Source organism: Physeter macrocephalus, chromosome 21, assembly GCF_002837175.3.
Source record: "Physeter macrocephalus isolate SW-GA chromosome 21, ASM283717v5, whole genome shotgun sequence".
NCBI lineage: Eukaryota > Metazoa > Chordata > Mammalia > Artiodactyla > Physeteridae > Physeter > Physeter macrocephalus.
Genome location: NC_041234.1, coordinates 51,884,957 through 51,899,177, shown reverse-complemented (window position 1 = coordinate 51,899,177; position 14,221 = coordinate 51,884,957). Strand labels below are relative to the sequence as shown.

The following is a 14,221-nucleotide window of genomic DNA, read 5'->3' as shown; positions in this document are numbered from 1 at the left end:
AAAGGTGTGAGATGATATCGAATTGTAGTTTTGATTTGCATTTCTCTAATGATTAATGATGTTGAGCATCCTTTCATGTGTTTGTTGGCAATCTGTATATCTTCTTTGGAGAAATGTCTATTTAGGTCTTCTGCCCATTTTTGGATTGGGTTGTTTGTTTTTTTGTTATTGAGCTGCATGTGTTGCTTGTAAATCTTGGAGATGAATCCTTTGTCAGGTGCTTCATTTGCAACTATTTTCTCCCATTCTGAGGGTTGTCTTTTCGTCTTGTTTATGGCTTGCTTTGCTGTGCAAAAAAAGCTTTTAAGTTTCATTAGGTCCCATTTGTTTATTTTTTTATTTGCATTTCTCTAGGAGGTGGGACAAAAAGGATCTTGCTGTGATTTATGTCATAGAGTGTTCTGCCTATGTTTTCCTCTAAGAGTTTGAGAGTGTCTGGCCTTACATTTAGGTCTTTAATCCATTTCGAGTTTATTTTTGTGTATGATGTTAGGGAGTGTTCTAATTTCATACTTTTACATGTACCTGTCCAGCTTTCCCAACACCACTATGAGGAGGCTGTCTTTTCTCCACTGTTATTCTTGCCTCCTTTATCAAAGATAAGGTGACCATATGTGTGTGGGTTTATCTCTGGGCTTTCTATCCTGTTGCATTGATCTATATTTTTGTTTTTGTGCCAGTACCATACTGTCTTGATTACTGTAGCTTTGTAGTATAGTCTGAAGTCAGGGAGCCTGATTCCTCCAGCTCCATTTTTCGTTCTCAAGATTGCTTTAGCTATTCGGGGACTTTTGTGTTTCCATACAAATTGTGAAAATTTTTGTTCTACTCCTGTGAAAAATGCCAGTGGTAGTTTGATAGGGATTGCATTGAGTCTGTGGATTGCTTTGGGTAGTAGAGTCATTTTCACAATGTTGATTCTTCCAATCCAAGAACATGGTATATCTCTCCATCTATTTGTATCTTCTTTAATTTCTTTCATCAGTGTCTTATAATTTTCTGCATACAGGTCTTTTGTCTCCTTAGGTAGGTTTATTCCTAGATATTTCATTCTCTTTGGTGCAGTGGTAAATGGGAGTGTTTTCTTAATTTCACTTTCAGATATTTCATCATCAGTGTATGGGAATGCCAGAGATTTCTGTGCTTTAATTTTGTATCCTGCTATTTTACCAAATTCATAGATTAGGTCTAGTAGTTTTCTGGTAGCATCCTTAGGATTCTCTATGAAGAGTATCATGTCATTTGCAAACATTGACAGCTTTACTTCTTTTCCGATTTGGATTCCTTTTATTTCTTATTCTTCTCTGATTGCTGTGACTAAAACTTCCAAAACTATGTTTAATAATAGTGGTGACTGTGGGCGACCTTGCCTTGTTCCTGATCTTAGTGGAAATGGTTTCAATTTTTCACCATTGAGGATGATGTTGGCTGAGGGGCTTGTCATATATGGCCTTTATTATGTTGAGGAAAGTTCCCTCTATGCCTACTCTCTGCAGTGTTTTTATCATAAATGTGTGTTGAATTTTGTCAAAAGCTTTCTCTGCATCTATTGAGATGATCATATGTTTTTTCTCCTTCATTTTGTTAATATGGTGTATCACGTTGACTTATTTCCGTTTATTGAAGAATCCTTGCATTCCTGGGATAAACCCCACTTGATCATGGTGTATGATCCTTTTAATGTGCTGTTGGATTCTGTTTGCTAGTATTTTGTTGAGGATTTTTGCATCTATGTTCATCAGTGATATTGGCCTGTAGTTTTCTTTCTTTGTGACGTCTTTGTCTGGTTTTGGTATCAGGGTGATGGTGGCCTCATAGAATGAGTTTGGGAGTGTTCCTCCCTCTGCTATCTTTTGGAAGAGTTTGAGAAGGATAGATGTTAACTCTTCTCTAAATGTTTGATAGAATTCGCCTGTGAAGCCATCTGGTCCTGGGCTTTTGTGTGTTGGAAGATTTTTAATCACAGTTTCAATTTCAGTGCTTGTGATTGGTCTGTTCATATTTTCTATTTCTTCCTGGTTCAGTCTCGGCAGCTTGTGCATTTCTAAGAATTTGTCCATTTCTTCCAGGTTGTCCATTTTATTGGCATAGAGTTGCTTGTAGAAATCTCTCATGATCCTTTGTATTTGTGCAATGTCAGTTGTTACTTCTCCTTTTTGTTTTCTAATTCTATTGATTTGAGTCTTCTCCCTTTTTTTCTTCATGAGTCTGGCTAATGGTTTGTCAATTTTGTTTATCTTCTCCAAGAACAAGCTTTTAGTTTTATTGATCTTTGCTATCATTTTCTTCATGTCTTTTTCATTTATTTCTGAACTGATCTTTATGATTTCTTTCCTTCTGCTAACCTTGGGTTTTTTTGTTCTTCTTTGTCTAATTGCATTAGGTACAAGGTTAGGTTGTTTATTCGAGATGTTTCCTGTTTCTTAAGGTAGGAATGTATTGCTATATACTTCCCTCTTAGAACTCCTTTTGCTGCATCCCATAGCTTTTGGGTCGTCGTGTCTCTATTGTCGTTTGTTTCTAGGTACTTTTTGATTTCCCCTGTGATTTCTTCAGTGATCACTTGGTTATTAAGTTGTATATTGTTTAGCCTCCATGTGTTTGTATTTTTTACAGATCTTTTCCTGCAATTGATATCTAGTCTCATAGCGTTGTGGTCGGAAAATATACTTGATATGATTTCATTTTTCTTAAATTTACCAAGGCTTGATTTGTGATCCAAATTATGATCTATCCTGGAGAATGTTCCTTGAGCACTTGAGAAAAATGTGTATTCTGTTGTTTTTGGATGGACTATCCTATAATATTAATTAAGTCCATCTTGTTTAATGTATCATTTAAATCTTGTGTTTCCTTATTTATATTCGTTTTGGATGATCTGTCTATTGGTGAAAGTGGGATGTTAAAGTCCTCTACTATGTTTGTGTTAGTGTCGATTTCCCCTTTTATGCCTGTTAACATTTGCCTTCTGTATTGAGGTGCTCCTATGTTAGGTGCATAAAGTTTTACAATTGTTATATCTTCTTCTTGGATTGATTCCTTGATCATTATGTAGTGTCCTTCTTTGTCTCTTGTAATAGTCTTTATTTTAAAGCCTTATTTGTCTGATATGAGAATTGCTACTTGAGCTTTATTTTGATTTCCCTTTGCGTGGAATATCTTTTTCCATCCCCTCACTTTCAGTCTGTACGTGTCCCTAGGTCTGAAGTGGGTCTTTCGTAGACAGCATATATATGGGTCTTGTTTTTCTATCCATTCAGCCAGGCTGTGTCTTTTCGTGAGAGCATTTAATCCATTGCTTTTTAGGTAATTATCGATATGTATGTTCCTATTACCATTTTCTTAATTGTTTTGGGTTTGTTATTGTAGGTATTTTACTTCCCTTGTGTCTCCTGCCTAGAGAAGTTCCTTTAGCATTTGTTGTAAAGCTGGTTTGGTGGTGCTGAATTCTCTTAGCTTTCTCTTGTCTGGAAAGGTTTTAATTTCTCTGTCAAATCTGAATGCGATCCTTGCTGGGTAGAGTAATCTTGGTTGTCGGTTTTTCTACTTCATCACTTTAAATATGTCCTGCCACTCCCTTCTGGCTTGCAGAGTATCTGCTGAAAGATCAGCTGTTAACCTTATGGGGATTCCCTTGTGTGTTATTTGTTGTTTTTCCCTTGCTGCTTTTAATATGTTTTATTTGTATTTAATTTTTGATAGTTCGATTAATATGTGTCTTGGCGTGTGTCTGCTTGGATTTATCCTGTATGGGACTCTCTGTGCTTCCTGGACTTGAACTATTTCGTTTCCCATATTAGGGAAGTTTTCAACTATAATCTCTTCAAATATTTTCTCAGTCCCTTTCTTTTACTCTTCTTCTTCTGGGACCCCTGTAACTCAAATGTTGGTGCGTTTAATGTTGTCCCATAGGTCTCTAAGACTGTCCTCAGTTCTTTTCATTTTTTTTTTCTTTATTCTGCTCTGTGGTAGTTATTTCCCGTATTTTATCTTCCAGGTCACTTATCTGTTCTTCTGCCTGAGCTATTCTGCTATTGATCCCTTCTAGAGTATTTTTAATTTCATGTATTGTGTTGTTCATCGTTGCTTGTTTCCTCTTTATGTTTTTGCAGGCTGCAGGTTCATAGTTCCTGTTGTTTTTGGTGTCTGTCCCCAGTAGCTAAGGTTGGTTCAGTAGGTTGTGTAGGCTTTCTGGTGGAGGGGACTAGTGCCTGTGTTCTGGTGGATGAGGCTTGATCTTGTCTTTCTGGTGGGCAGGTCCACGTCTGCTGGTGTGTTTTGGGGTGTCTGTGGCCTTATTATGATTTATGCAGCCTCTCTGTTAATGGATGGTGTTGTGTTCCTGCGTTGCTAGTTGTTTGGCATAGGATGTCCAGCACTGTAGCTTGCTGGTCTTTGAGTGAATCTGGGTCTCAGCGTTGAGATGAAGATCTCTGGGAGATTTTCGCCATTTCATATTATGTGGGGCTGGGAGGTCTCTTGTCGACCAGTGTCTTGATGTTGGCTCTCCCACCTCGGAGGCACAGCACTGACTCCTGGCTGGAGCACCAAGACCCTTTCATCCACACCACTCAGAATAAAAGGGAGAAAAATTAGAAAGAAAGAAAGAAAGAGGATAAAGTAAAATAAAGTAAGATAAAAGAAAATAATTAAAATAAAAAATAATTATTAGGAAAAAAATTTTCTTTTAAAGTAAAAAAAAAACAAAAAACAGAATTCCGACCAATAGGATCCTAGGAGAAATGTTGAAAGCAAAGCTATACAGACTAAATCTCACACAGAAGCATACACATACACACTCACAAAAAGAGGAAAAGGGGAAAAAATAATATATCTTGCTCCCAAAGTCCACCTCTTCAGTTTGTGATGATTCGTTGTCTCTTCAGGTATTCCACAGATGCAGGGTACATCAAGTTGATTGTGGAGATTTAATCTGCTGCTCCTGAGGCTGCTGGGAGGAATTTCTCTTTCTCTTCTTTGTTTGCATAGCTCCTTGGGTTCAGCCTTGGATTTGGCCCTGCCTCTTGGTGTAGGTCGCTTGAGGGCGTCTGTTCTTCACTCACAGGATGGGGTTAAAGGAGCAGCTGATTCGGGGGCTCTGGCTCACTCAGGCCGGGGGGAGGGAAGGGTACGGATGTGGGGTGAGCCTGCGATGGCAGAGGCCTGCATGACGTTGCAGCAGCCTGAGGTGTGCCATGCATTCTCCTGGGGAAGTTGTCCCTGGATCACGGGACCCTGTCAGTTGCAGGCTGCACGGGCTCCCGGGAGGGGAGGTGTGGATAGTGATCTGTGCTTGCACACAGGCTTCTTGGTGGCTGCAGCAGCAGCCTTAGCGTCTCATGCCCGTCTCTGGGGTCCACACTGTTAGCTGCGGCTCACGCCCATCTCTGGAGCTTCTTTAAGCAACACTCTTAATCCCCTCTCCTCAAGCACCAGGAAACAAAGAGGGAAGAAAAAGTCTCTTGCCTCTTCGGCAGGTCCAGAGTTTTCCCCGGACCCCCTTCCAGCTACTCGTGGTGCACTAACCCCTTCAGGCTGTGTTCACGCTGCCAACCCCAGTCCTCTCCCTATGAATCCAACTGAAGCGTGGTCCTCAGCTCCCACCCCCTGCCCACCCCGGCAGGTGAGCAGACAAGCCTCTTGGGCTGGTGAGTGCTGGTCGGCACCGATCCTCTGTGCGGGAGTCTCTCCGCTTTGCCCTTCGCACCGCTGTTGCTGCGCTCTCCTCCGCGGCTCCGAAGCTTCCCCTCTCTGCCTCCCACAGTCTCTGCCCACAAAGGGGCTTCCTACTGCGTGGAAACCTTTCCCCCTTCACAGCTCCCTCCCACTGGTGCAGGTCCCATCCCTATTCTTTTGTCTCTGCTTTTTCTTTTCTCTTTTGCCCTACCCAGGTATGTGGGGAGTTTGCGTTTTGGGAGGTCTGAGGTCTTCTGCCAGTGTTCAGTGGGCGTTCTATAGCAGCAGTTCCATGTGTAGATGTATTTCTGATGTATCTGTGGGGAGGAAGGTGATCTCTGTGTCTTACTCTTCCCCCATCTTCCTCAACCTCCTGGGTTTTCTTTTATATGGTGTTGGAGCAAAGGGATTTTTTTCTGGGGCACATACATCTATCATTGTTGGGTTTTTTTCCCCCTGAATGGTGAATCAGCTACAGATACTTGTAATTTATCTGCTTTTGAGATCCTTTTTTGCTGTATAATTTCAGTTTTACCATTATTTTGGTGAATAAATAATTTTACATATATTTATTGGATACCTGCTATATACAAAGCATTGTACTTATATACACAAATTACTACAGTATAAGGCAGTTTGCTGTAAATATCATGAGCTCTGTAGGGTTTTAGATAATGGAGAAAGCATTTTTGAGTGGATGATCAGGGGTGATTTCATGGTGGCAGGAGCATTTGACTAATGCACATAGCTTGTAAATGAATATTAACATGGCAGTCATTGTGAGGTGGGAATCTTGAAATGACAGCTCTCCCACTGCCAAAGATTTTATCTTTATAAACTGGGAAAATCATTCCAATACTAGTAAATGGTTAATATCTAAACATTCCCATAAATACTAATTTAAGGTAAATATTTGTACTTTTATAAATACATAATTTGCATATGATTGATAATTGCTGCTTTTATGTTTTTAGGCTATGAATATCATGGTTCCCTTCATGTTTAAATATGCTGTAGACAGCCTCAACCAGGTGTCGGGAAACATGCTGAACCTGAGTGATGCACCAAATACAGTTGCAACCATGGCAACGGCAGTTCTCATTGGCTGTATGTTTGATTCTTTAATCTGTCTACAGGTGTTGACTTTCTTCAAGAGGGTTTCATCATATTTGAGCATATGACCTTTTCACCACAAGCACAACTTAGCATTTTGGTTGTTTTTTTTATGTGAGATTTTTTTTTTGATATGTGTTTTTTAAAAAATTCTTTGTATGATATACTTTCCAAAAATTCTGTAATAAAAGTCTCATTTTCTAAGTTCTAGAAAACAATAACATGAAGTAAGACATTAAATTCATAACAACCACTTCTAATAGTTAGGCTCCTTATAAGATATTATTTTAGTAAGACTAGTTATTTTCTTGCTGTTGTTGTTAGCTGTTGAATAGGAAATGGCTGCATAATGATATACCTGTATTAATGTGTTATTAAATTATATTCAATAGCCGTGACACAAATCTACAATTTGTAAAGAATAGAATATGATGCTTTGTGTCCCCATGCAGTAGAAAGGATACTTTATGAGACTCAGACCTGAGTTGGGGCATGCTTAGTCAAAGCACTTGGATTTTTCATGATCTCAATTTTATCATTTGTTATTTGGGGGAATTGAATTAGATCACAAAACCTCAACAGATACTGTACATTTATCCACAATAAGGCCTTATGGGCTGCTGTTTAGTAAAAGTATTTACTTGGAAAAATCTTTCAACATTTGGAATCTTATGGGGGAAAATAACAATGAAAGGTTTTCATGGTGGTGGAAAGATTGATACTCAGTAGGCTAGATGTTTTTTAGGTTTCTTTTAGTGTAAGTATTCTGTGATATATTCATTCATTGTACAAACATTTTCTGAGCCCTTGACGTTTTTATACTCCAACGATTCTAATGTTTTTACACCCCCACTTTTTCTTGATTGTATTGCTAGATGGTGTATCAAGAGCCGGAGCTGCCTTTTTTAATGAAGTTCGAAATGCAGTATTTGGCAAGGTAGCCCAAAATTCAATCCGAAGAATAGCCAAAAATGTCTTTCTCCATCTTCACAACTTGGATCTGGCTTTCCACCTGAACAGACAGACAGGAGCTTTATCAAAGGCTATTGACAGAGGGACAAGGGGTATCAGTTTTGTCCTGAGTGCTTTAGTATTTAATCTTCTTCCCATCATGTTTGAGGTGACCCTTGTCAGTGGTGTTTTGGTAAGTAAAACATTTTTCATGACAAGCTTTTATCTTACGTTCTTGTTAGTAGGTATTTAGTACTTGAAGCTTTTGTACTATTGCATGCTTATGATTTGAAAGCAAAATCCCATGGTGCCAGAAGGGTTATACAGTTTGTTTAATTATTTTGCCACAAGCTTCAAGGGTCTGTGTCCAAAGTCTTTATCATGTTGTTATTGTAAAGAGCTGTTCAGTTCTACACATAGGTCAGTCATTTAGCTAGTGGTTGCAGTTTTTTTCTTAATAGACATTATGGTATATGACTTTGGACTGGTATGCTCAGATTATCTAGGTTTCTTTCTGTTAACCATTTGTAGCATTTTAGGCAATTTCATATTTTATAATTAAAAGTATGCACATAACTTAAAGTTGATTTTCTAAGGCATTTGTTTTCTCACTCAGTTTTTCATATATACAACTTTATACCAACATATTTTTTAATTAAAATCTTTGAGATTTGCTAATGTATATTATAAACTATTTGGCAAGAGCAATGACTGTTTCTCATTTCTTCTTTTGCCTTCTCCAGTATTATAGATGTGGTGCCCAGTTTGCACTGGTGACCCTTGGGACACTTGGTGCATACACAGCATTCACAGTTGCTGTCACACGGTGGAGGTAAGGTATTCCCCAGAGGTCAGTCAGGGTTCAGAAATTAGTTATGCTTCTGTAGCAGACATTCCATGCCTTTGCAAATCTTTGTCTTACAGAACTAGATTTAGAATAGAGATGAACAAAGCGGATAATGATGCAGGTAACGCTGTCATAGACTCGCTGCTGAATTATGAAACTGTGAAGGTAATATGTTTAATTTTACTTTCCTCTTCCTTCAACACTGCACTAAGGTTTGTTCTGCCATTTAATTGAATAGGTGCTGTAAGTTAGAGCTGCAGATTAGTATAGGATCTCTAGGTATGATGAAATAATAGTACTTTATTGTTTTTCTTTTATTTAGAAATTGCCCTTTCTACCTCATTTTTTGTGTGGCACCATCAGAATTTTACTTTCTGAATTAGTTTATAAGTAGTGATAGTATGGTTAGCATCTTGATTCAGAATGCACACTAAGTTCTTGACTCTCTGTCCCTCATAGTGCCTAGCATAGTGCTTTTCACTAATTCTTTCATTTATCTGTTCATTTTTTCATTTAACAAATATTACTGAATGCCTCTTGTGTGCAAAGCACTATGCTAAGTCCTGTAATGGGGGAGGGTGGTAAAAACAATGATTACTGTTTGATCCTTGCCTTCCCAGAATTTGCTAAGCACTGGGAGAGTTAAAGTAAAGTATGCAAGTGGCTACATGAGAAAGGCGTAATGTGGTGGGGGCAATGAGAATTGTCAATTCAGAGTCTCAGAGGATCAAGGCAAGGCTTTGTGAAGGAAGTGCCATTGACAGCTTTTTTAGATCTGGGTTTAAATTAACTAGGCATTCAGTAAATGTTTGGGGGATGAATTTTATGGACTTTTCAAATACTGTCCATTGTGGAAAACTGCAGGAGTACCATAGTCCAATGTATGGAAAGTCAGTTTTTAAAATGGTGTATGCAGTACAAAATTGTATCCATGAAAAGGATACTAATCACTTAAGAGATTAAATTCCAGTTATAGTTGTATGTAGTTACTATTTTTATGTATTTTGTAGTATTTTAATAATGAAAATTATGAAGCACAAAGATATGATGGATTTTTGAAGACATATGAGACAGCTTCATTGAAAAGTACCTCTACTCTGGCTATGCTGAACTTTGGTCAAAGTGCCGTTTTCAGTGTTGGTTTAACAGCCATAATGGTGCTCGCCAGTCAGGGAATTGTGGCAGGTAATGGATATATGGTTTTTCACGTTAGTCTATGTTTTACTTAACCTTTATAAAGATTAATGAAAGAAATGTGTATATTAGTCTTAATTATAAAGCATATTCAATAAGGTGCTATAACATCCTTGGAGTACTTTCGTTTTTGTATCAGAATATATTTTCTTGATTACATGATGATGTTTTTTTTTACTTCCCTTTGTTTAACACTACAAGTTTAGCACTGGTTCTCTCATTGATTGGGATTACTGTTTGTGGGGCTACAACCTGATTCTTTTCGGAGTAACTTTCTTTTTAGCATCTGATATTTCTAATTTCTCTTGTAGACCTGGAAAGAAATGTAATTAATTTAGTATTTAGTCCAAAGGACTAAAATGCAAGCAGTCATATAAAAATTACTAGTAACCTTTTAATTTTTCTATTAGTTGTTCATTTGCGAAACATTTCAAAAGTAAATAATATCTGTGCCTCTTTTCTGTAACCTGCTTGCTTAGTTAGTATTCATTCATTCACTGAGACCTTAATACATGGTTTATCATTCCCAATCATATCCATTTGCTCCAATTTTTTAATTTATACTTTAAAAAACTTCTATTTTACGTTACAAGGAACTTTCTTAGGAAAAAAGGAGAGATTTTGAGCCTTCCATTTCTTTCCTCACTTAAACCATTCTCTTTTTCTTATATATTATGCGTAATGTATGGGTGGGCTTTTGCCATTCCAGTTAGCATATATCTAGTTCCCTATTTTCCTAAATCATGGATTAAAATGCTTTGGAATTTGAGTAGGCCTAAGAGTTGCTGATTATGTACATTTTGAACTGTATTCCACAGTAGTGAACTGTAAACTTCTCTAAAACTGGAAAGTTCATGACATCTAAAAATTTTTTTTCTTCCAACTGCATATTAAGGTACCCTTACTGTTGGAGATTTAGTAATGGTGAATGGACTGCTTTTTCAGCTTTCATTGCCCCTTAACTTTCTGGGAACTGTATACAGAGAAACTAGACAAGCACTTATAGATATGAACACCTTGTTTACTCTACTCAAGGTAGACACCCGAATTAAAGTAAGTAATCTATTTAGTACCTTTTTAAAAGCATATAAGCATCATCTCATTAATGGTATTATTTCGGGGGAATATTTTTACATTACCATATTAGCAAACTAATTTCTCTTTTGCAGGAATTGGGACTATCATGTGTATTAAGAGGCTGTTACAGCTTTTACTTCTGTGTTTAGAAACCTTACAGTATTAGCAAAGAATATTATACCTAGAAGCTAAATTTGGTTAACTTCAATATTTGTACTTGCACCTGATTTACTTTTGCTAATAATGATATAAAATGTGATTGCCTCTCCTCACATTCTCAACCTCCTTTCTCCCCTGCCCACCATCCCTCTTTACCCCCAAAACAAATTGATCAGAAATCAAAGCATTCATGATTTTTACCCTTAACAGTGAGGAGTGAAAAAACATTTTTAAAAGCATGCTTAGAAGTGGTCTAACTCCACTTATAAACCTCCTCCTTTCCCTTTATTTTCCTTTTTCTCTCTGTGAATTACAAAATTGCATAGCTGTACTCCAGGAGGTGTGTAAAGTGGCTTTTCTTTTCTCTTCCCTGCTAGGACAAAGCGATGGCATCTCCCCTTCAGATCACACCACAGACAGCTACGGTGGCCTTTGATAATGTGCATTTTGAATACATTGAGGGGCAGAAAGTCCTTAGTGGAATATCTTTTGAAGTTCCTGCAGGAAAGAAAGTGGCCATTGTAGGAGGTAGTGGGTCAGGGTGGGTAATTTAGTTCTTTATAAAATTCTGCATTGTTGATTGCTAACTCCTATTGTAATATTTTTTATTTGTCATAATAAAATGATTACTGTGGTTTAAAATAGGGGTTCCCTAATGCCTGTTGGAGCTACATAACCTTTCCTTGTCTCCCATTTCAGGAAAAGCACAATAGTGAGGCTGTTGTTTCGCTTCTATGAGCCTCAAAAGGGTAACATTTACCTTGCTGGTCAAAATATACAAGATGTGAGCCTGGAAAGCCTTCGGAGGGCAGTGGGAGTGGTACCTCAGGTATTTAAAAAAAGAAAAAAAACTTATTTGGGGGAAGATATATTGGGTTGGTGGATCTTTTACTAGAATCATTTGAATCCAAAGAGTCAGTATATGCTAATTAAGTTGGAAGTGTTAGGCCCTACAGGCCATATTCTGTTACCAAAAAGAAAAAAAAACATGAATTCAAAAATCTTCATGATGGGAAGATTGTTTTAAGCCTTAGAAAGATAGCATAATATAGAGGAAAGAGCCCAGACTGGAGTCAAATAGAACAGGATTCTAAGCCCAGCTGTAATCCATATATGTTGTATGGCCTTGGGCCTCAGTTTCCTCATCTGTAAAATAAGGATACGATTTTCTTATAGGACAGAATTATTATGGAGTAGAGATAATATGTGTAAAGTACCAAGTACAGTGTCCATCACATAATTGTTCAGTAAATGAAAACTATTATTTTAATTTTGAGCAGTTTTTGGCAGAGTAAATTTATAAAAATTACAAAGCAGTCTGGCTGCTAACTTCAAGTTGGTATGCCTTGTTCCCGCAGTACCAAGCACAGTGCCTGACCCATAGTGAGCATTTAACAAGTATTTGCTGAGTGACTTTAGGGGGAAACATAAGTTCAGAGTAAGATTTGAGAAGATAAGAAGGAGGTAGCCTTACAGGATGTGAGTTTTTCTTATACTGAAAGCCAATAGAGAGACCTGGGAATTAGTTGCAGCCTCGAATCAGAACGAAATCCCTGGGAGAACTGTAAGAAAAGGATCAGACAGTTCCTTTTATGTAGCTTGTAAAAGGTCATCAAGTGATCTAACACATGCCACTCTGCCCTGTCCTCTCTTTCACTGAGAATCCCAAATTTAGTGTGCATGAGTCACTTAGGGAGATTATCGAAATTCCAACTCTCTTTCACACACCTTGTCTGGTTTAGGAGGGCAGTGGGGGGCCCCAGAAACCTGCGTTTTTGAATATGCCTCCTAGGTGATTTAGGTGATTCATAGACTATATGTTGAAAAACACTGACTTAAACCATATATCAAGTGAACTGAATTCTGGGCTGTGCCTGCTTAGGGCTTAGTGTCCTCATCCATTCTCTTGGGCTGTATAATAACTACCCTCATCGTTTTGAAAAATAAAATGTTTATTTACTAAGGAAAAATATACATGGTCAATAAATGAAAGAAAAGATACTCATCCTCATTAGAAGTCTTAGTAATTAAATCAACAATGGGATACCATTTATCACCTATTAAACTGCTGAAGATTTTAAAACTCATAGTATTTAGTTTGGGCAAGGCTGTGTGAAATGGCTAGTCTGTTTTGCTGGAGGAAGCATACAACTTTCCTGATGAACAAACTGGCAGTATGTAACAAGAGTCTGAAAAATATATATACCCTTTATTACAGTAATTCTGCCTCTAGGAAGGTTTAGTAAGGAAATAAACAGGGAAGTGAACAGATTTTTCTATGCTAAATGGTTCATTGTAGTGTTATTTATACCAGCAGAAGTTGGAAACACTATAAAGTCCAGTATTAAGTAGATGGTTAAATTATCATAGGATCAAATGTCATACAGTCATTTCTAAATATCATGTTTGTAAAGAGTATTGTCATAGATTAATGCTCAGATACAAAGTTTGTTGAAAAAGAAGTTCCAAACAAAATGTAGTATCTCAGGTTTACAATATTAAATGAATACATTGTAACAGAAAAAATATTGGAGAAAATACACCAACATGTTAATAGTAGTAATTGCTGGATGGTGGGATTATGGATTATTTACTTAATTTTTGTTTTACCTTATATTTTCTATTTCCCTTTTTTTAAAATATCTTTATTGGAGTATAATTGCTTTACAATGGTGTGTTACTTTCTGCTGTATCAAAAAGTGAATCAGCTACACATATACATATATCACCATATTTCCTTCCTCTTGCATCTCTCTCACACCCTCCCTATCCCACCACTCTAGGTGGACACAAACCACCGAGCATATCTCCCTGTGCTATGCGGCTGCTTCCCACTAGCTATCTATTTTATGTTTGGTAGTGTGTATATGTCCATGCCACTGACTCACTTTGTCCCAGATTACCCTTCCCCCTCCCTGTGTCCTCAAGTCCATTCTCAATGTCTGCGTCTTTATTCCTGTCCTCCACCTAGGTTCTTCACAACCTTTTTTTTCTTTTAGATTCCATATATATGTGTTAGCATACGGTATTTGTTTTTCTCTTTCTGACTTACTTCACTCTGTATGACAGACTCTAGGTCCATTCACCTCACTACAAATAACTCAATTTCATTTCCTTTTATAGCTGAGTAATATTCCATTGTATATATGTGCCACATTTTCTTTATCCATTCATCTGTCGATGGACACTTACGTTGCTTCCATC

The 14,221-nt window shown here is 37.5% G+C and overlaps 1 protein-coding gene across 2 annotated transcripts in view; it reads left to right on the top strand.

The window, feature by feature from the left end:
* The window catches only part of LOC102975110 (iron-sulfur clusters transporter ABCB7, mitochondrial), a 189,365-nt gene that overhangs the window by 139,044 nt on the left and 36,100 nt on the right, over positions 1-14,221 (top strand). For both annotated transcript variants that reach the window (XM_055081690.1, XM_024129494.2), the window contains exons 5-12: positions 6,651-6,783; positions 7,665-7,933; positions 8,484-8,572; positions 8,665-8,752; positions 9,598-9,772; positions 10,677-10,834; positions 11,395-11,558; positions 11,717-11,846. In XM_055081690.1, coding sequence (XP_054937665.1) covers positions 6,651-6,783; positions 7,665-7,933; positions 8,484-8,572; positions 8,665-8,752; positions 9,598-9,772; positions 10,677-10,834; positions 11,395-11,558; positions 11,717-11,846 — 1,206 coding nt within the window. The remainder of the gene's footprint in view (positions 1-6,650; positions 6,784-7,664; positions 7,934-8,483; positions 8,573-8,664; positions 8,753-9,597; positions 9,773-10,676; positions 10,835-11,394; positions 11,559-11,716; positions 11,847-14,221) is intronic.